Consider the following 20948-nt stretch of genomic DNA (forward strand, 5'->3'; position numbering starts at 1 on the left):
TCAGGCTGTGGAGAACACATAGGGAACTGATTACTGGCTAGACTGGTCTCTCCCCTTTTGACGCCCCCTCTTCTCCTCCTGGTCACCTCTATCTCCCTCCTCCCTCTTCTCTTCTCTGTGTAACTCCCTGAACCTATCTGGGTGTTCCAGACTGTGGAGAGCACATAGGGAATTGATTACTGCCTAGATAGCTCTCTCCCCTTTTGACTCCCCCTCTTCTTCTGGTCACCTCTATCTTTCTCCTCTCTCTTCTCTTCTCCATGTATCTCTGTGAACCTTTCTGGGTATCCCTCACTGTGGAGAATTTTTTCACCATTAACCTAGATATTTTATCATCTATGGTGTATGGATGGAGAAGTCTTGAGGCTACTGTAATAAAAAGACTGAAAGCCAGAGTCAGGAGGCTGAAATCCATAACTTGAGAACACCAGAAAACTCCTGAATCCAGGGAACATTAATTGACAAGAGCTGATTCAAAAGCCTCCATATTTACACTGAAACCAAGCTCCGCGCAAGAGCCAACAAGTTCCAGAGCAAGACACACCACATTAATTCTCCAGCAATGCAGGAACACAGCCCAGAGCATTAAAATACAGGCTGCCCAAACTCACGCCAAACCCATAGACGCCCCAAAACTCACTACTGGACACTTCATTGCACTGCAGAGAGAAGAGATCCAGCTTCATCCACCAGAACACAGATGCAAGATCCGCTAACCAAGAAACCTTGACAAGCCACTAGTCCAACCCCACTCACAGGGAGCAAGCTCCACAATAAAGAGGAAACACAAACTTCCAGCCTAAAGAAAGGCCACCCCAAACACAGAAATTTAAACAAAATGAAAAGGCAAAGAAATATTCAGCAGGTAAAGGAGCATGATAAATGCCAAAAACAAACAAACAAATAAACAAAAGAAAAGGAGATAGGGAGTCTACCTGAAAAAGAATTTAGAATAGTGATAGTAAAGATGATCTAACATCTTGAAAGACAAATGGAGTTACAGACAAATAGCCTGGAGACAAGAATGGAGAAGATGTAAGAAATGTTTAACAAGGACCCAGAAGAAATGAAAAAGAGTCAATCAATAATGAATAATTCAGTAACTGACATCAAACACACTCTGGAGGGGCCAATAGTAGAATAACTGAGGCAGAAGAGAGGATAAGTGAGGTGGAAGATAGTATGATGGAAATAATTAAAGCAGAGAGGAAAACAGAATTCAAAGAAATGAGGACAACCTCAGAGACCTCTGGGACAATGTTAAATGCCTCAACATTTGAATCATAGGAGTCCCAGAAGAAGAAGACAAAAAGAAAGGGCGTGAGAAAATACTTGAGGAGATAACAGTTGAAAACTTCCCTAAAATGGGGGAAAAAATAGCCACCCAAGTCCAAGAAACCCAGAGAGTCCCAAACAGAATAAACCCAAGGAGACATACCCCAAGACACATATTAATCAAATTAATGAAGACCAAACACAAAGACCAAATATCAAAGGCAGCAAGGGAAAAGCAACAATAACACACAAGGGGATCCCCACAAGGATAACAGTTGATCTTTCAATAGAAACTCTTCAGCCCAGAAGGGAATGGCAGGACATACTTAAAGTGATGAAAGAGAAAAACCTACAATGCAGATTACTATACCCAACAAGGATCTCACTCAAATATGAAGGAGAAATCAAAAGCTTTACAAACACTTTTAAGTTTAATTAGGTCCCATTTGTTTATTTTTGCTTTTATTTCCAAATTCCAAATTCCAATAAAAAATTATTTATTTATTATTTGCTTTATTTCTGGGAGGTGGGTCATAGAGGATCCTGCTGTGATGTATGTCGGAGAGTGTTTTGCCTATGTTCTCCTCTAGTTTTATAGTTTCTGGTCTTACGTTTAGATCTTTAAGCCATTTTGTGTTTATTTTTGTGTATGGTGTTAGAAAGTGTTCTAGTTTCATTCTTTTACAAGTGGTTGACCAGTTTTCCCAGCACCACTTGTTAAAGAGATTGTCTTTAATCCATTTGTATATTCTTGCCTCCTTTGTCAAAGATAAGGTGTCCATATGTGCATGGATTTATCTCAGGGCTTTCTACTTTGTTCCATTGATCTATATTTCTGTCTTTGTGCCAGTACCATACTGTCTTGATGACTGTAGCTTTGTAGTAGAGCCTGAAGTCAGGCAGGTTGATTCCTCCAGTTCCATTTTTCTTTCTCAAGATTGCTTTGGCTATTCGAGGTTTTTTGTATTTCCATACAAATTGTGAAATTATTTGTTCTAGCTCTGTGAAGAATACTGTTGGTAGCTTGATAGGGATTGCACTGAATCTATAAATTGCTTTGGGTAGTATACTCATTTTCACTATATTGATTCTTCCAATCCATGAACATGGTATATTTCTTCATCTATTGGTGTCCTCTTTGAATTCTTTCACCAGTGTTTTATAGTTTTCTATATATAGGTCTTTAGTTTCTTTAGGTAGATATATTCCTAAGTATTTTATTCTTTTCGTTGCAATGGTGAATGGGATTGTTTCCTTAATTTCTCTTTCTCTTTTCTCATTATTAAGGTGAAAAGACAGCCTTCAGAATGGGAGAAAACAATAGCAAATGAAGCAACTCACAAACAACTAATCTCAAAAATATACAAGCAACTCCTACAGCTCAATTCCAGAAAAATAAATGACCCAACCAAAAAATGGGCCAAAGAACTAAATAGACATTTCTTCAAAGAAGACATGCAGATGGCTAACAAACACATGAAAAGATGCTCAACATCACGCATTATCAGAGAAATGCAAATCAAAACCACTATGAGTTACCATTTCACGCCAGTCAGAATGGCTGCAGTCCAAAAGTCTACAAGCAATAAATGCTGGAGAGGGTGTTGAGAAAAGGAAACCCTCTTACACTGTTGGTGGGAATGTAAACTAGTACAGCCACTATGGAGAACAGTGTGGAGATTCCTTAAAAAACTGGAAATAGAACTGCCTTATGATCCAGCAATCCCACTGCTGGGCATACATACTGAGGAAACCAGAATTGAAAGAGACACGTGTACCCCAATGGTCATCACAGCACTGTTTATAATAGCCAGGACAGCCAGGACATGGAAGCAACCTAGATGTCCATCAGCAGATGAATGGATAAGAAAGCTGTGGTACACATACACAATGGAGTATTACTCAGCCATTAAAAAGAATACATTTGAATCAGTTCTAATGAGGTGGATGAAACTGGAGCCTATTCTACAGAGTGAAGTAAGCCAGAAAGAAAAACACCAATACAGTATACTAACGCATACATATGGAATTTAGAAAGATGGTAACAATAACCCTGTATACTAGACAGCAAAAGAGACACTGATGTATAGAACAGTCTTTTGGAATCAGTGGGAGAGGGAGAGGGTGGGATGATTTGGGAGAATGGCATTGAAACATGTATAATATCATAGATGAAACAAGTCACCAGTCCAGGTTTGATGCACGATACTGGATGCTTGGGGCTGGTGCACTGGGATGACCCAGAGGGATGGTATGGGGAGGGAGGAGGGAGGAGGGTTCAGGATGGGGAACACATGTATACCTGTGGTGGATTCATTTTGATATATGGCAAAACCAATACAACATTGTAAAGTTAAAAAAAATAAAAATAAAATACAATTTCTAGCAGGAAAAAAAAAGCTTTACAGACAAGCAAAAGCTGAGAGAATTCAGCACCACCAAACCAGCTCTTCAACAAATGCTAAAGGATCTTCTCTAGACAGGAAACAGAAAATGTTTATAATCTCGAACCCAAAACAACAAAGTAAATGGCAACAGGATCATACTTATCAATAATTACCTTAAATGTCAATGGGTCGAATGCCCCAATCAAAAGACAAAGACTGGCTGAATGGATAGAAAAACAAGACCCCTATATATGCTGTCTACAAGACACCCACCTCAAAACAAGGGACACACACAGACCCAAACTGAAGGGCTGGAAAAAGATATTTCATGCAAATAGAGACCAAAAGAAAGCAGGAGTAGCAATACTCATATCAGATAAAATAGACTTTGAAATAAAGGCCGTGAAAAGAGACAAAGATGGAAGGACGCTACATAATGATCAAAGGATCAATCCAAGAAGATATAACAATTATAAACATATATGCACCCAACATAGGAGCATCACAATATGTAAGGCTAAGGCTAACACATACGAAAGGGGAAATTTAACAGTAACACAATAATCGTGGGAGACTTTATTACCCCACTCACACCTATGGATAGGTCAACCGAACAGAAAATTAGCAAGGAAACACAATCTTTAAATGATACAATGGACCAGTTAGACCTAATTGATACCTACAGGACAGTTCACCCCAAAACAATGAATTTCACCTTTTTCTCAAGTGCACACAGAACGTTCTCCAGGATAGATCACATACTGGGCCATAAATCTAGCCTTGATAAATTCAAAAAAATTTAAATCATTTCAAGCATCTTTTCTGATCACGAGGTAAGATTAGATGTCAACTACAGGAGAAAAACTAATAAAAATACAAACATAAGGAGGCTAAACAGCATGTCTTGAATAACCAACAAATCACAGATGAAATCAAAATATGCATAGAAACAAATGAAAATGTAACCACAACAACCCAAAGCCTATGGGATTCAGTAAAAGCAGTGCTAAGGGGAAGGTTCATAGCTGTATACGCTTACCTCAAGAAACAAGAGAAAAATCAAATAAATAACCTAACTTTACACCTAAAGCAATCAGAAAAAGAAGAAATGAGGAACCTCAGGTTTAGTAGAAGGAAAAAAAATCATACAAATTAGGGCAGAAATAAATGAAAGAGAAACAAAGAAAAATCAACAAAACTAAAAGCTGGTTCTTTGAGAAGGTAAATAAAATAGACAAACCTTTAGCCAGACTCATCAAGAAAAAAAGGGAGAAGAATGAAATCAACAATATTAGAAATGATAGTGGAAAATCACAACAGACAACACAGAAATTCAAAGGATCGTAAGAGACTACTATCAGCAACTATATGACAATAAAACAGACAACTTGGAAGAAATGGATGAATTCTTAGAAAAGTATAACCTTCCCAAACTAAACCAGGAAGAAACAGAAAATCTTAACAGACCCATCACAAGCAATGAAATCGAAACTGTAATCAAAAATCTTCCAACAAACAAAAGCCCAGGACCAGCTGGTTTCACAGGTGAAGTCTATCAAAAATTTAGAGAAGAGCTAACAGCTATTCTACTCAAACTCTTCCAGAAAATTGCAGAGGAAGGTAAACTGTCAAACTCATTCTATGAGGCCACCATCACCCCAATACCAAAACCAGACAAAGATGCCAAACACACACACACACACACACACACACAAACTACAGGCCAATATCACTTATGAAAGTGAAGTCGCTCAGTCGTGTCTGACTCTTTGCGACCCCATAGACTGTAGCCTATCAGGCTCCTCTGTCCATGGGATTTTCCAGGCAGTAGCACTGGAGTGGATTGTCATTTCCTTCTCCAGGGGATCTTCCCAACCCAGGGCTCAAACCTAGGTCTCCCGAATTGTAGATAGACCCTTTACTGTCTGAGCCACCAGGGAAGCCTGGTGAACTTCACTGATGAACACAGATGCAAAAATCCTCAACAAAATTCTAGCAAACAGAATCCAACAACATATTAAAAAGATCATACATCATGACCAAGTGGGCTTTATCCAAGAGATGCAAGGATTCGTCAATATTTGCAAATGAATCAATGTGATACACCAAATTAACAAATTGAAAGATAAAAACCATATAATAATCTCAGTAGATGGAGAGAAAGCCTTTGACAAAATTCAACATACATTTATGATAAAAACGCCCCAGAAAGCAGGCATAGAAGGAACAAACCTCACATAATAAAAGCCATATATGATAAACCACAGCAAACATTATCCTCAATGGTGAAAAATTGAAAGCATTTCCTCTAAAGTCAGGAATAAGACAAGGGTGCCCACTCTCACCACCACTATTCAACATAGTTTTGGAAGTTTTAGCCACAGCAATCAGAGAAGAAAAAGAAAAGGATTGGAAAAGAAGAAGTTAATCTCTCACTGTTTGCAGATGACATGATCCTCTACACAGAAAACCCTAAAAATTCCACCAGAAAATTACTAGAGCTAATCAATGAATATAGTAAAGTTGCAGGATATAAAATTAACACACAGAAATCCCTTGCATTCCTATACAGTAACAATGAGAAAACAGAAAAATTAAGCAAACAATTCCATTCAACATTGCAATGAAAAGAATAAAATACTTAGGAATAAATCTACCTAAAGAAATAAAAGACCTATATATAGAAAACTATTAAACACTGGTGAAAGAAATGAAAGATGACACAAATAGATGGAGAAATATACCATGTTCATGGATTGGAAGAATCAATATAGTGAAAATGAGTATACTACCCAAAGCAATCTACAGATTCAGTGCAATTCCTATCAAGCTACCAATGGTACTTTTCACAGAATTAGAACAAATAATCTCACAATTTGTATGGAAATACAAAAACCTCAAATAGTCAAAGCAATCGTGAGAAAGAATGGAACTGGAGGAATCAACCTGCCTGACTTCAGACTATGCTACAAAGCTATAGTCATGAGGACAGTATGATGCTGGCACAAAGACAGAAATACAGATCAACAGAACAAAATAGAAAGCCCAGAGATAAATCCACGCACCTATGGACACCTTATCTTTGACGAAGGAGGCAAGAATATACAATGGACAAAAGACAATCTCTTTAACAAGTGGTACTGGGAAAACTGGTCAACCACTTGTAAAAGAATGAAACTAGAACACTCTCTAACACCATACACAAAAATAAATTTAAAATGGCTTAAAGATCTACATGTAAGACCAGAAACTATAAAACTCCTAGAGGAGAACACAGGCAAAACACTCTCTGCATACATCACAGCAGGATCCTCTATGACCCACCTCCCAGAATAATGGAAATAAAAGCAAAAATAAACAAACAGGACCTACTTAAACTTAAAATCTTTTGCACAACGAAGGAAACTATAAGCAAGGTGAAAAGACAGCTTTCATAAAAGGAGAAAATAATAGCAAATGCAGCAACTGACAAGGAATTAATCTCAAAAATATACAAGCAACTCCTGCAGCTCAATTCCAGAAAAATAAACGACCCAATAAAAAAAATGGGCCAAAGAACTAAACAGACATTTCTCCAAAGAAGACATACAGATGGCTAACAAACACATGAAACAATGCTCAACATCACTCATTATCAGAGAAATGCAAATCAAAACCACAAGAGGTACCATCTAACGCCGGTCAGAATGGCTGCTATCAAAAAGTCTACAAACAATAAATGCTGGAGAGGGTGTGGAGAAAAAGGAACCCTCTTACACTGTTGGTGGGAATGCAAACTGGTACCGCCACTATGGAGAACAGTGTGGACATTCCTTAAAAAACTGGAAGTAGAACTGCCATATGACCCAGTAATCCCACTGTTGGCCATACACACCAAGGAAACCAGAATTGAAAGAGACATGTGTACCCCAATGTTCATTGCAGCACTGTTTATAATAGCCAGGACATGGAAGCAACCTAGATGTCCGTCAGCAAACGAATGGATAAGAAAGCTATGGGACATATACACAATGGAATATTACTCAGCTATTAAAAAGGGAACACATTTGAATCAGTTCTAATGAGGTGGATGAAACTGGAGCCTATTATACAGAGTGAAGTAAGTCAGAAAGACAAACAGCAATACCGTATATTAACATATATATGTGCAATTTAGGAAGATGGTAACAATGACTCTGTATCTGAGACAGCAAAAGAAACACAGACATAAAGAACAGACTTTCAGACTCTGTGGGAGAAGGCAAGGGTGGGATGATTTGAGAGAATAACATTGAAACATGCATATTACCATATGTGAAAAAGATCACCAGTCCAAGTTCGATGCATGAAACAGTGCACTCAAAGGTGATGAACTGGGACAACTCTGAGGGATAGGATAGGGAGGGAGGTGGGAGGGGGGTTCAGTATGTGGGACACATGTACACCAATGGCTGATTCATGTCAATGTATGGCAAAAATCACTGCAGAGTAGTAAGGTAATTAGCCTCCAATTAAAATAAATTAATTAAAAATAGTAATCAGAACAAGGAAATTAAAATGGCACACAAGAAAACATCTATTTAAAACAAAAGAATGCAATAATGGAGGAAAAGAACTCCCCCCTCAAAAAAGACACATATAGAAAACAAATATCAAATGGTAGATGCAAATCCTATCTTATCAGTAAGTATATTAAATGTACATGAAATAAACACTCCAGTAGACATTAGATTGGCATAATGGATTTTTTAAAGTTCCAGTTACAAACTTACTACAAGAGACAAACTTTAAATTCAAATACACAAGAAGGCTGAAAATACAAGGATGGAAAAAATATACCACACAAACAGTACTGAAATGTCTATACTAATATCAGACTTTAAGAAAATCCTAAGGAATTCATACACATACAGAAACCCCAATGAGAACTAATAAACAAATTCAAGGTTATAGATTATAAGATTAATATACAAAAATCAATTGTATTTCTATATACTTGCAATAAACAAGCCAAAAATTAAGTTGAGAAAGTAATTCTATTTACAATAGCATAAAAAAGAGTGAAATATTTAGGGATGAATTTATCAAAAGAACTGCCAGATGTACTCTCTGAAAACTACATCACTGTTGATAAATTTAAAAAGACCTAAATGAATGGAAAGACATTCTGTGTTCATGAACTGGAAGACTCAATATTAATATGGCAATTATCCCTAAACTGAACCATAGATTCAACACAGTCCCTATTACAATCCCAGCTGGCTTCTTTGCAGAAACTGTCAAGCTTATTCTAAAACTCATATAGAAATGCAAGGGACTCAGAACAGCCAAAACAATCTTTAAAAAGAACAAAGTTGGAAAACTCATCCTTCCCAATTTCAAAACTCACTACAAGAAGCTACAGTAATCAACATAGTATAGTACTTCCATGAGGATAGACCTAGAGATCAATAAAATAGAAAATCCAGAAATAAACCCTTTATTTATAGAAAACTCATTTTTGACTAGGGTGTCAAGACAAGAGGGAAAAAGTGGTCTTTTACAAACAGTGCATGAACAACTAGATTTCACATGTGAAGGAATGAAATTGGGCCCCTACATCTCACAACACAGGGCAAAACATGGAGTAAATCTTTATGAACTTGTATCAAGCAATGTTTTCTTAGATATGACAACAGAAGTACAAGAAACTAAAGAAAAAATAGATAAATTGGACTCCATCACAATTAAAACTTTTTTACTTAAAAGGACACCATTAAGAAAGTGAAAAGACAACTCACAGAATGGGAGAAAATATAAGCAAAGCACATATCTGAATGGAACTTTTAATCAGAATATAAAGAATTCCTTATATATTTATATATAACAAATATATAATATATACATATATAATAAATATAAAAATATGTCTTATAATGAAGACAAATAATCCAATTAAAATGGGCAAAGGATTTGAATACACATTTCTCCAAAGATGATGTACAAATAGCCAATAAGCATAAAGATGTTCAACATTAGCCACTAGGGAAATGCAAATCAAACCACAAAGATATTGGGCTGGCCATAAAGTTTGTTCCAGTTTTTCCATAAGATGTTACAGAAAAACTCAAAGTTTTTGGCCAACCCAATAGCTCTGAGGTTTTGATTCTCAAGTTAATTATGAATACAATGAGAAATTACTTTTCCATTTTGAATGAACAAAAAACTATATATTATACATGCCTGGCTTCCCTGGTGGCTCAGACGGTAAAGCATCTGCCTGTAATGCAGGAGACCCAGGTTCAATTCCTGGGTCGGGAAGGTCCCCTGGAGAAGGAAATGGCAATCTACTCCAGCACTCTTGCCTGGAAAATCCCATGGACGGAGGAGCCTGATAGGCTACAGTCCATGGGGTCGCAAAGAGTCGGACACGACTGAGCGACTTCACTTTTACTTTATACATGCTTAGTTAGTTCACTGTGGCTAAAAGGTTTACCTTAAGGAGGACACAAGGAAAAACTGAATTATACAAGACTCTCAAGTTAGTGAAGAATCTAATGTAAGATTAGTATAAAATTTTACATTTTCTCTTACCTGGTTTATTTTGATCATTCTCTTCAGGACTATGAGTATTACCTCTATAAGAGCTAAAAGGCTGGCTACTCAAAAGGTTATCACACTGCAGGCTGTGGCACAAGTTCTCAAGAAAGCGAAGAACAAATGATGCACTGTTCACTGGAGGCAGCTGGATGGAATGAATTTCCCCATCAAAAGTAGCTATGAAAAGATGTCAGAGTCACATCATAAAAAGATGAGAACCATAACACCAACAACAAAAAAGCCATCAATATAGGAAATATAAATCTAATGTGTGATTTTTGTAATTTATAAAGGAATAATCTTAAATTATATAAGTTCCTCTCATTCAAACACAATAGTCCGAACTAAGAAAAGCATTCTCATTTAAAAATATTCATAAAGTAAACAACAACAATAGAAACCCACTGATCTACAATACTTTCTACTCTTCCAAACATTGAGTGAAGTGATTGAGTGAAGCTGCTCAGTCATGTCCGACTCTTTGCAACCCCGTGGACTGTAGCCCACCAGGCTCCTCTGTCCATGGGATTCTCCAGGCAAGAATACTAGAGTGGGTTGCCATTTCCTTCTCCAGGGGATCTTCCCGACCCAGGGATCGAACCCAGGTCTCCCGCATTGCATGCAGACTCTTTAACCTCTGAGCCACCAGGGAAGCCATGGGTATAAATGCAGTATCTGATCACACAATCATGAGAGCCATATGTATCTTATCCCTTAATCACTTCTTGAATCACATTTTTATTTAGAGATTCTTATATATTAGTCTGTTTTCTAAAAAAAAAATTAAAATATATTAATATAAAGCTCACTTTATCTATAGTAAGCTTAATAAAGAAGGTAAAAGGAAAAATCTGTACCTCTTACTTCAATTTACAGTATTACTGACATTATTAGTTTATTTTGAAAGTTAAACTTTTCAAAACAGGGTTAAAAGTCTATAAACATATAATTATTATAAATATTCTATATATTAACAAAATAAATATTGGATTATCATCAATAGAATAAAAAATTAGAAAATAATCTATGTATTTTATAAAATCTTTGCCTTCTTGAAACCTAAAATCCAATTAGAGAACAAAAGCTGATAAAGGATTAGATGTGCATACCGGTTATCACTTCTCCTCCACGATCATCTGGCTTAAGGAATTCAAAAACAGTCTTACTTTGAATGGCACAATCCACACAGGCCTGCACCGTCTGCCGGAGCACCACATTGACAGGGCCTGGGCCAAAGTGGTCTGGCAGCTGCTGGATTTTGTTCTGATCCAGGTGAGGGCCACAGTTTCCATGTTTGTTTATATAGACACAGACTTGATGAAAAATGTGTATATAGATATAACAATGAGATTGGTTAGAAGGAACACAAACACTACATCATCACTATATATCCCATTAGCCACACTTCACTCAAAGAGAACCTAAACATAGTTAATATCAATTATCATTTCTGTTATCTAAAAATATGTAAACATAGTTTCACATTGTAAAAATATATTAAACCTAGAAAGAAATAATCCAAAAGCTTCTTCAATTTTCTAGATTTCTGTCCAAACTAATTATAGAAACAATAGAAGTTTTAGTAGCATCACAAAACAATTCTTTGCACATTCCCATATTAGATAAAAATGGCTTAGAGACAAGAATATTTTCACTTTTTTACTGCAGTCACAGTGCAAGAATTTTCTTTCAAAACTGGTCATGTTAGCACATTCCTTTTGGACCGAATTTATTTTAAATCAACAATACTGCATTTATTTATTACATAGTATTTTCTAAAGTAACCACATAATTTAAGATATGTGTCACAGTAAGTTCTAATGACCTGGAGAAAATTTTTCATTAATTTTAAGAAAATTAAAATGTTCTTTCTATACATGCTGAGGTTCAGAAAAGAAAATTTTAAGAATAAATGCTTTCCTTAGTATAATAAAAGCATTTAGCATTTAGAAGTAAATACCCTATAATCACAGTCAAGTTTCCTTAATTTTTCTTCACTGAGAATCAAATTCTAACCAACATACAATGTAATATGATTATTACCAAAAAGAAAATATATTGTCCCCCTAAATCAAAAGGCATGTTATTTTTCTCCACTGCTTTATTGCAAAATTTTCATCTATATAAAGTCTGTATTTAGTACAATAAAAACCCATTAATCTCACTTTCACCATGTTGAAATATATGATAATTCTCAACTTTTTGGCAACAGCCAGAGGAAGGATCAACCCTGTCATAGAAATATCACCTACTAAAAACAACCTGAGGTACTGATGGCCTTGACAAAGTTCTACTGAGCACAAATGAGCTAAACAAGGATTTCAATGTTTATACTCATTTAGTCAGTCTCACCAGCTAATGGACTAAAAATCAGAAATAATAAAGTGACAAAATGGGAAATGTAACAATAATTATTTTTAAAGTGATACCTATTTCAAGAAATTAAACTATAATTTCTTTTCAGTAAGAAAAGAAAAATTGAGGGGAAAAAGTCCAGGGAAGAGAAGAATGTAAGAGAAAGATAATTAAGAATCTAGGAGAGGAAGCAATAAAACTTGCTATAAAAAAAACAGGAAGGAATAAGGAAATCTGTAGAAGATGACAAATCAAAGGGATTAATTAGTTTGGGTGCCTGTCATTTCACACTCTTTACACAGCAAACAGCAATTTAAAGTCATCATGTCCCTTGACAGGCAAGGATCTGTGAAAATTTTAAAAGGCATTTAAAAAAGGTTTGAGGTAACTTTAAAAATATATACAAGACAAAAAGACAAATTGTGAAATGAAATAATGGGAAAACAAGAATAGATTTGACAATAATGCAAATGTTATAAATTTTACCAAGAGGGATAAAATATCTTAAGGATGCTGAATTTTCAGGTGACTCATGTATTTAAACAGACTGTTTTTCCTTAACATCAAAATAAACAACTAGAATTTCAAAATATTTTAATATGAAAAATGCTCAAAGAAATGCTTATTATCATCTTTTCTCCCTCTTATTTTATTTTCAGGACTTCAAAGACACTGAATATAATACAACAAAAATACTAATTTTATACTCTTAAAAATACTAATTTACCTGTAGACATCACTATTTTAGATGACCCAGGGAAAACATCCTTATCATATGAAATGTTACCATGTTCTCTGGCCAGTGCATTTTCAGAAGTTGAAGATGTGGAGCAAATGACAGGAATACGTTTTCCCTGGTAAAAAAGAAAAAATTCCTAGATAAGGAGGTCAGAAAATCATTAGCATCACTGGTCCACAAATGATCAGTGGTCAGAAGTCCTTTGGGATGGAAATTTCTTTATTACAAATTGTAGTACTTTTCAAACTGTGCTAAGAGGGGACCATAAGCTAGTCAAGTAGGAGAGAAAGAGACCAAGAGACTGGGATTCCCAATGCTATCCCTGCTCCACCTAGTCATACCTTAGACAAAATAATTATTATATAAAACTTGTGGTTTGTTTGTTGCTTTTTTGTTTTTTAGCTTTCCAGGTGGCTCAGTGGTAAAGAATCTGCCTGCTAATGCAAGCGATGCAGGGTTCCTGGGTCGGGAAGATGCCCTAGAGGAGGAAATGACAACCCACTCCAGTATTCTGCCTGGAGAATGCCATGGACAGAGGAGCCTGATGGGCTACAGTTCATAGGGTCTCAAAGAGTCAAGACACAACTGAGCATGCATGCATCTAAGTTTTATACACTCTGGAAATCTAATCCAGGAATTCATCAAATGAGGTTGGGGAACCTCAACAAGGCAGAGGACAGTTTGTCTTCAGAAAGCAGTCACTCATCTGGGTTTTTACTGTATCTAGCCTGCATTTCTCCATATTACACATGATAATTTTGACAAAATTAAAAGTGGCTTGCTAAAGTCCATACAGAATTATGCCCACTGTATCTAAGAACAAATGTCTTCTGGGTATTGTTAAAATTCACTAGTGGTTTATATTATATCAGCTCTTGGTGTTTTCTAGGAGCTAACTTCAAACAAGACTCTTTGAGTATCAGAAAAGAGGACTTTGGGCCTAGAAAAGGTAATAATAGAGATATTTAAAAGGCAGGGACAAAGGAGAAAAAGTAGAACACTCAGTGCTGTTGGATTTTTCTTTGTTTAAATTAGTGACCGTTATCTGGGTTCACAGTATAGCAGTAAATTATGTTATTTTTAAAGTGTTGTTGTTTAGTCACTAAGTTGTGTCTGACTCTTTTTCGACCCCATGGACTGTAGCCTGCCAGGTTCCTCTGTCTATGGGAATTCCCAGGCAAGAATATTTGCCTTCTCCCAGGATCTTCTCCAAGGGTCTTCTCGACTGAGGGATTGAACCTGCATCTCCTGCACTGGCAGGTGAATTCTTCAATGCTGAGCCACCAGGGAAACCCTTTTAAAGTATCAGATCAGATCAGATCAGTCGCTCAGTCATGTCTGACTCTTTGCGACCCCATGAATCGCAGCACGCCAGGCCTCCCTGTCACATCACCAACTCCCGGAGTTCACTGAGACTCACGTCCATCGAGTCAGTGATACCATCCAGCCATCTCATCCTCTGTCATCCCCTTCTCCTCCTGCCCCCAATCCCTCCCAGCATCACAGTCTTTTCCAATGAGTCAACTCTTCGCATGAGGTGGCCAAAGGACTGGAGTTTCAGCTTTAGCATCATTCCTTCCAAAGAAATCCCAGGGCTGATCTCCTTTAGAATGGACTGGTTGGATCTCCTTGCAGTCCAAGGGACTCTCAAGAGTCTTCTCCAACACCACAGTTCAAAAGCATCAATTCTTTGGCACTCAGCCTTCTTCACAGTCCAACTCTCACATCCATATATGACCACAGGAAAAACCATAGCCTTGACTAGACGAACCTTTGTTGGCAAAGTAGTGTCTCTGCTTTTGAATATGCTATCTAGGTTGGTCATAACTTTCCTTCCAAGGAGTAAGCGTCTTTTAATTTCATGGCTGCAGTCACCATCTGTAGTGATTTTGGAGCCCAAAAAAATAAAGTCTGACACCGTTTCCACTGTTTCCCCATCTATTTCCCATGAAGTATTTTAAAGTATACTGAGTTTTAAATAAACTGCCCCAAAGATAAATACACCCATGCAGTATTTTCAGTGTGGTTTTGAAGAGGTCAAACACTATTCAGTCTTAAGTTGATCCAAGATTCTACACCTTTATACTTAAGAGTATATTTCTTACAGACAACATGTATTTGGATCCTATATATAACAGTTTACATCTGCTAGTCCCAAAATCCCAATCCCTTTCTCTCCCCCTTCCCCCTTGTAAAAAGCCTTATACACTCTTGGTACATTCCTCAAGGGTATCATAATACTCTTGTTATTGTTCAGTCACTAAGTTGTGTACAAATCTTTTGAGCCCACCAGGCTCCTCTGACCATGGGATTTCCCAGGCAAGAATACTTGAGTGGGTTGCCATTTCCTTATCAAGGGGATCTTCCCAACCCAGAGATCAAATCCACGTCTCCTTTATTGGCAGGTGGATTCTTTACCACTGAGCCATCTGGGAAGCCCATATAACACTCTTAGTAAATCCTAAACTGTATGTTTAATAATAAGGCACTACAGAGACCCATAATAGAAATTAGTAGGAGATACAACTAACCTTTCTTCCTGAGTGTGGGCCTTTTTTCTTTGTTGTGGTATTCTTAACAGAACTTCCCTTCTTGGGGTCTGAAGGACATACAGGTGGTTTAGGCCGACCTGATTTCTTAGTCTGATGTGTTGGTAATATTATAGCACTGTTCTGTGGAGACTGCATTGAGCGCTGAGCTGCCTTGGAAGGAGGCGGCTGTGTTTTTGTGGTATTCTTCGTAATAAGAACTGAGAGAAAAAACACACAACACAAAAATATGATTAAAGTAAATGACATAATTAAAGTATTTTCTTCTTGATTCAAAAGACATTTAACTCAATCTTTAAAAATATTCCAAAGGTTACTCATTGAAAACCACCTGAAATAAAGGTACCATTTAAAATCAAGTTAAAGATATTTTAAGATTTTAGATTATCAGGAAATAGTCTGATTCTCCAGAAAAAATAAAGATGCTCTTATAAGAACCAGTAACTTCAAACTTATCTGGCACACTGAAAAACTCTATCAATTTACCTTTTGTCTGTTTCTAGTATTTCTAGTCCTTGGCAGATAAAAGTTTTTCCTTTAGAAAATACTATCCAATGATGCCATATATAGGAATAATTCTGCCCATCAATATAGAAAAACATAAAGCAGCTACAATGGCTCCTGCTTCATCTTCTAAAGGTCAAAGGAATCCCCCTACTTGATTTTTAATGGCTAAAAGATATTATATCCCTATATATATATATATTTAATAGTAAAGTTTTATAAGCTATAATATAGACTCTACATTAACATGGTCACAGAAGGACTGTCATATCCAAATGATTTGAATTTGTTACTTGCAGCCCAATCAAGACAGCTTTAATATTTCAAATGAAGGTTACTTGCCAAGTTACTCTTACATATATTCAAAGTAAAAAGAGATATTTTTAGTATTAATCCCTTAATTTCATTAGTATAAAAAAATGAATTTTACATAGTAAATAGTACTGATGTCAAAAAGTCTTTACAGGAAGAGCTGAGCTACCAGGGAAGCCCCGTGACCCTGTATACATCTATGAAAAAAAAAAATCAACTACTTGTATTAGGTCCCCGGTAGCTCAGCTGGTAAAGAATCTGCCTGCAATGCAGGAGACCCCAGTTCCATTCCTGGATTGGGAAGATCCCCTGCAGAAAGGATAGGCTACCCACTCCAGTGTTCTTGGGCTTCCCTGGTGACTCAGATGGTAAAAAATCTGCCTGCAATGTGGGAAACCTGGGTTTGATCCCTGGGTTGGGAAGATCCCCTGGAGGAGGGCGTGGCAACCCACGCCAGTATTCTTGCCTGGAGAATCTCCATGGACAGAGGAACCTGAAAGGCTACAGTCCATGGGTTGCAAAGAGTCAAACAAGACTGAGTGATCAAGCACTGAAATTTTATTTTGAGAGCTTCGTTTTACAACTTAAGGCTTCCCTGGTGGCTCAGTGGTAAAGAATCCACATTCAATGCAGGAGACGTGGGTTTGATCCCTGGGTCAGAAAGATCCCCTAGAGAAGAAATGGCAACCCACTCCAGTATCTTTGCCTGGGAAATCCCATGGATAGGGGAGCCTGGCAGGCTACAGTTCATGGGGTCACAAAAGAGTCTAAGAAAACTTAGCAAACAAACAACAGCAACATTTTACAACCTGAAACAAATTTACCACTTTGCTTCTCCCATCCTCAAAGACAAGGTGTAAACTGACTTTCTATGGAGAATACCACATCTTCCCAGCAGCCTTTTTATCTACCTCTATCAGTCACCAAGTCAAGAGGGTGGAACAGCTCAGCTGCCAGGGCAAACGGAGGACCACTTAACTGCCGCCTTCTCTTTTCTCTTCCCCTTATTTATAGTAATTCACCTACTTACACCTGCCTCTTTTTAACTCTTTATGATCATCTAATTTATACTCCATGCTCATTTCCACTTTTTTCAAATAACTCTAGCAACATAATTCACATTTGTTCTTCTTACAGTCTCCCTGATATCATCTTCAGGAACTGAAAGATCATACTTCTTTTTTTTTTTTTAATTTTATTTTTAAACTTTACATAATTGTATTAGTTTTGCCAAACATCAAAATGAATCCATCACAGGTATACATGTGCTCCCCCTCCTGAACCCTCCTCCCTCCTCCCTCCCCATACCATCCCTCCAGGTCGTCCCAGTGCACCAGCCCCAAGCATCCAGTATCGTGCATTGAACCTGGACTGGCATCTCGTTTCATACATGATATTTTACATGTTTCAATGCCATTCTCCCAAATCTTCCCACCCTCTCCCTCTCCCACAGAGTCCATAAGACTGTTCCATACATCAGCGTCACTTTTGCTGTCTCGTACACAGGGTTATTGTTATCATCTTTCTAAATTCCATATATATGCGTTAGTATACTGTATTGGTGTTTTTCCTTCTGGCTTACTTCACTCTGTATAATAGGCTCCAGTTTCATCCACCTCATTAGAACTGATTCAAATGTATTCTTTTTAATGGCTGAGTAATACTCCATTGTGTATATGTACCACAGCTGTCTTATCCATTCATCTGCTGATGGACATCTAGGTTGCTTCCATGTCCTGGCTATTATAAACAGTGCTGCGATGACCATTGGGGTACACGTGTCTCTTTCCCTTCTGGTTTCCTCAGTGTGTATGCCCAGCAGTGGGATTGCTGGATCATAAGGCAGTTCTATTTCCAGTTTTTTAAGGAATCTCCACACTGTTCTCCATAGTGGCTGTACTAGTTTGCATTCCCACCCAACAGTGTAAGAGGGTTCCCTTTCCTCCACACCCTCTCCAACATTTATTATTTGTAGACTTTTGGATCTCAGCCATTCTGACTGGTGTGAAATGGTACCTCATAGTGGTCTTGATTTGCATTTCTCTGATAATGAGTGATGTTGAGCATCTTTTCATGTGTTTGTTAGCCATCTGTATGTCTTCTTTGGAGAAATGTCTGTTTAGTTCTTTGGCCCATTTTTTGATTGGGTCATTTATTTTTCTGGAGTTGAGCTGGAGGAGTTGCTTGTATATTTTTGAGATTAGTTGTTTGTCAGTTGCTTCATTTGCTATTATTTTCTCCCATTCTGAAGGCTGTCTTTTCACCTTGCTGATAGTTTCCTTTGATGTGCAGGTTTTAAGGTTAATTAGGTCCCATTTGTTTATTTTTGCTTTTATTTCCGATATTCTGGGAGGTGGGTCATAGAAGATCCTGCTGTTATGTATGTCAGAGAGTGTTTTGCCTATGTTCTCCTCTAGGAGTTTTATAGTTTCTGGTCTTACGTTTAGATCTTTAATCCATTTTGAGTTTATTTTTGTGTATGGTGTTAGAAAGTGTTCTAGTTTCATTCTTTTACAAGTGGTTGACCAGTTTTCCCAGCACCACTTGTTAAAGAGATTGTCTTTAATCCATTGTATATTCTTGCCTCCTTTGTCAAAGATAAGGTGTCCATATGTGTGTGGATTTATCTCTGGGCTTTCTATTTTGTTCCATTGATCTATATTTTTGTCTTTGTGCCAGTACCATGCTGTCTTGATAACTGTGGCTTTGTAGTAGAGCCTGAAGTCAGGTAGGTTGATTCCTCCAGTTCCATTCTTTTTTCTCAAGATCGCTTTGGCTATTCGAGGTTTTTTGTATTTCCATACAAATTGTGAAATTATTTGTTCTAGCTCTGTGAAGAATACTGTTCTTTGAAAGGATAAATAAAATTGACAAACCATTAGCCAGACTCATCAAGAAACAAAGGGAGAAAAATCAAATCAATAAAATTAGAAATGAAAATGGAGAGATCACAAGAGACAACACAGAAATACAAAGGATCATAAGAGACTACTATCAACAATTATATACCAATAAAATGGACAACGTGGAAGAAATGGACAAATTCTTAGAAAAATACAACTTTCCAAAACTCGACCAGGAAGAAATAGAAAATCTTAACAGACCCATCACAAGCATGGAAATTGAAACTGTAATCAAAAATCTTCCAGCAAACAAAAGCCCAGGTCCAGATGGCTTCACAGCTGAATTCTACCAAAAATTTAGAGAAGAGCTAACACCTATCCTGCTCAAACTCTTCCAGAAAATTGCAGAGGAAGGTAAACTTCCAAACTCATTCTATGAGGCCACCATCACCCTAATACCAAAACCTGACAAAGATCCCACAAAAAAAGAAAACTACAGGCCAATATCACTGATGAACATAGATGCAAAAATCCTTAACAAAATTCTAGCAACCAGAATCCAACAACACATTAAAAAGATCATACACCATGACCAAGTGGGCTTTATCCCAGGGATGCAAGGATTCTTCAATATCCGCAAATCAATCAATGTAATACACCACATTAACAAATTGAAAAATAAAAACCATATGATTATCTCAATAGATGCAGAGAAAGCCTTTGACAAAATTCAACACCCATTTATGATAAGAACTCTCCAGAAATCAGGAATAGAAGGAACATACCTCAACATAATAAAAGCTATATATGACAAACCCACAGCAAACATTATCCTCAATGGTGAAAAATTGAAAGCATTTCCTCTAAAGTCAGGAACAAGACAAGGGTGCCCACTTTCACTATTACTATTCAACATAGTTTTGGAAGTTTTGGCCACAGCAATCAGAGCAGAAAAAGAAATAAAAGGAATCCAAATTGGAAAAGAAGAAGTAAAACTCTCACTATTTGCAGATGACATGATCCTCTACATAGAAAACCCTAAAGACTCCACCAGACAATTACTAGAACTAATCAATGACTATAGTAAAGTTGCAGGATATAAAATCAACACACAGAAATCCCTTGCATTCCTATACACTAATAATGAGAAAACAGAAAGAGAAATTAAGGAAACAATTCCATTCACCATTGCAATGGAAAGAATAAAATACTTAGGAATATATCTACCTAAAGAAACTAAAGACCTATATATAGAAAACTATAAAACACTGGTGAAAGAAATCAAAGAGGACACTAATAGATGGAGAAATATACCATGTTCATGGATTGGAGGAATCAATATAGTGAAAATGAGTATACTACCCAAAGCAATCTATAGATTCAATGCAATCCCTATCAAGCTACCAAGATCATACTTCTGATGCTT

General features: G+C 36.9%; 1 protein-coding gene and 1 non-coding gene across 4 annotated transcripts in view; one reads left to right on the forward strand and one right to left on the reverse strand.

Annotated features, from left to right (window-relative positions):
- Positions 1–20948, reverse strand: part of SCML2 (Scm polycomb group protein like 2) — a 121798-nt gene that overhangs the window by 17972 nt on the left and 82878 nt on the right. For 2 of the 3 annotated variants that reach the window (XM_086387946.1, XM_086387948.1), the window contains exons 8-11: positions 15846–16063; positions 13303–13429; positions 11330–11533; positions 10215–10397 (exon numbers count right to left, since the gene is read on the reverse strand). In XM_086387946.1, coding sequence (XP_086244072.1) covers positions 10215–10397; positions 11330–11533; positions 13303–13429; positions 15846–16063 — 732 coding nt within the window. Of the gene's footprint in view, positions 1–10214; positions 10398–11329; positions 11534–13302; positions 13430–15845; positions 16064–17488; positions 17602–20948 lie in introns of those variants that run through there. The other variant, XM_086387947.1, reaches the window with a different exon arrangement.
- Positions 9870–9941, forward strand: TRNAY-GUA (transfer RNA tyrosine (anticodon GUA)). The gene has a single exon. It is a non-coding gene; the product is annotated as a tRNA-Tyr (tRNA).

The sequence above is a fragment of the Bos grunniens genome, chromosome X (assembly GCF_055505025.1).
Source record: "Bos grunniens cultivar Pamir isolate PY7600 chromosome X, Bosgru_T2T1.0, whole genome shotgun sequence".
Classification (NCBI taxonomy): domain Eukaryota; kingdom Metazoa; phylum Chordata; class Mammalia; order Artiodactyla; family Bovidae; genus Bos; species Bos grunniens.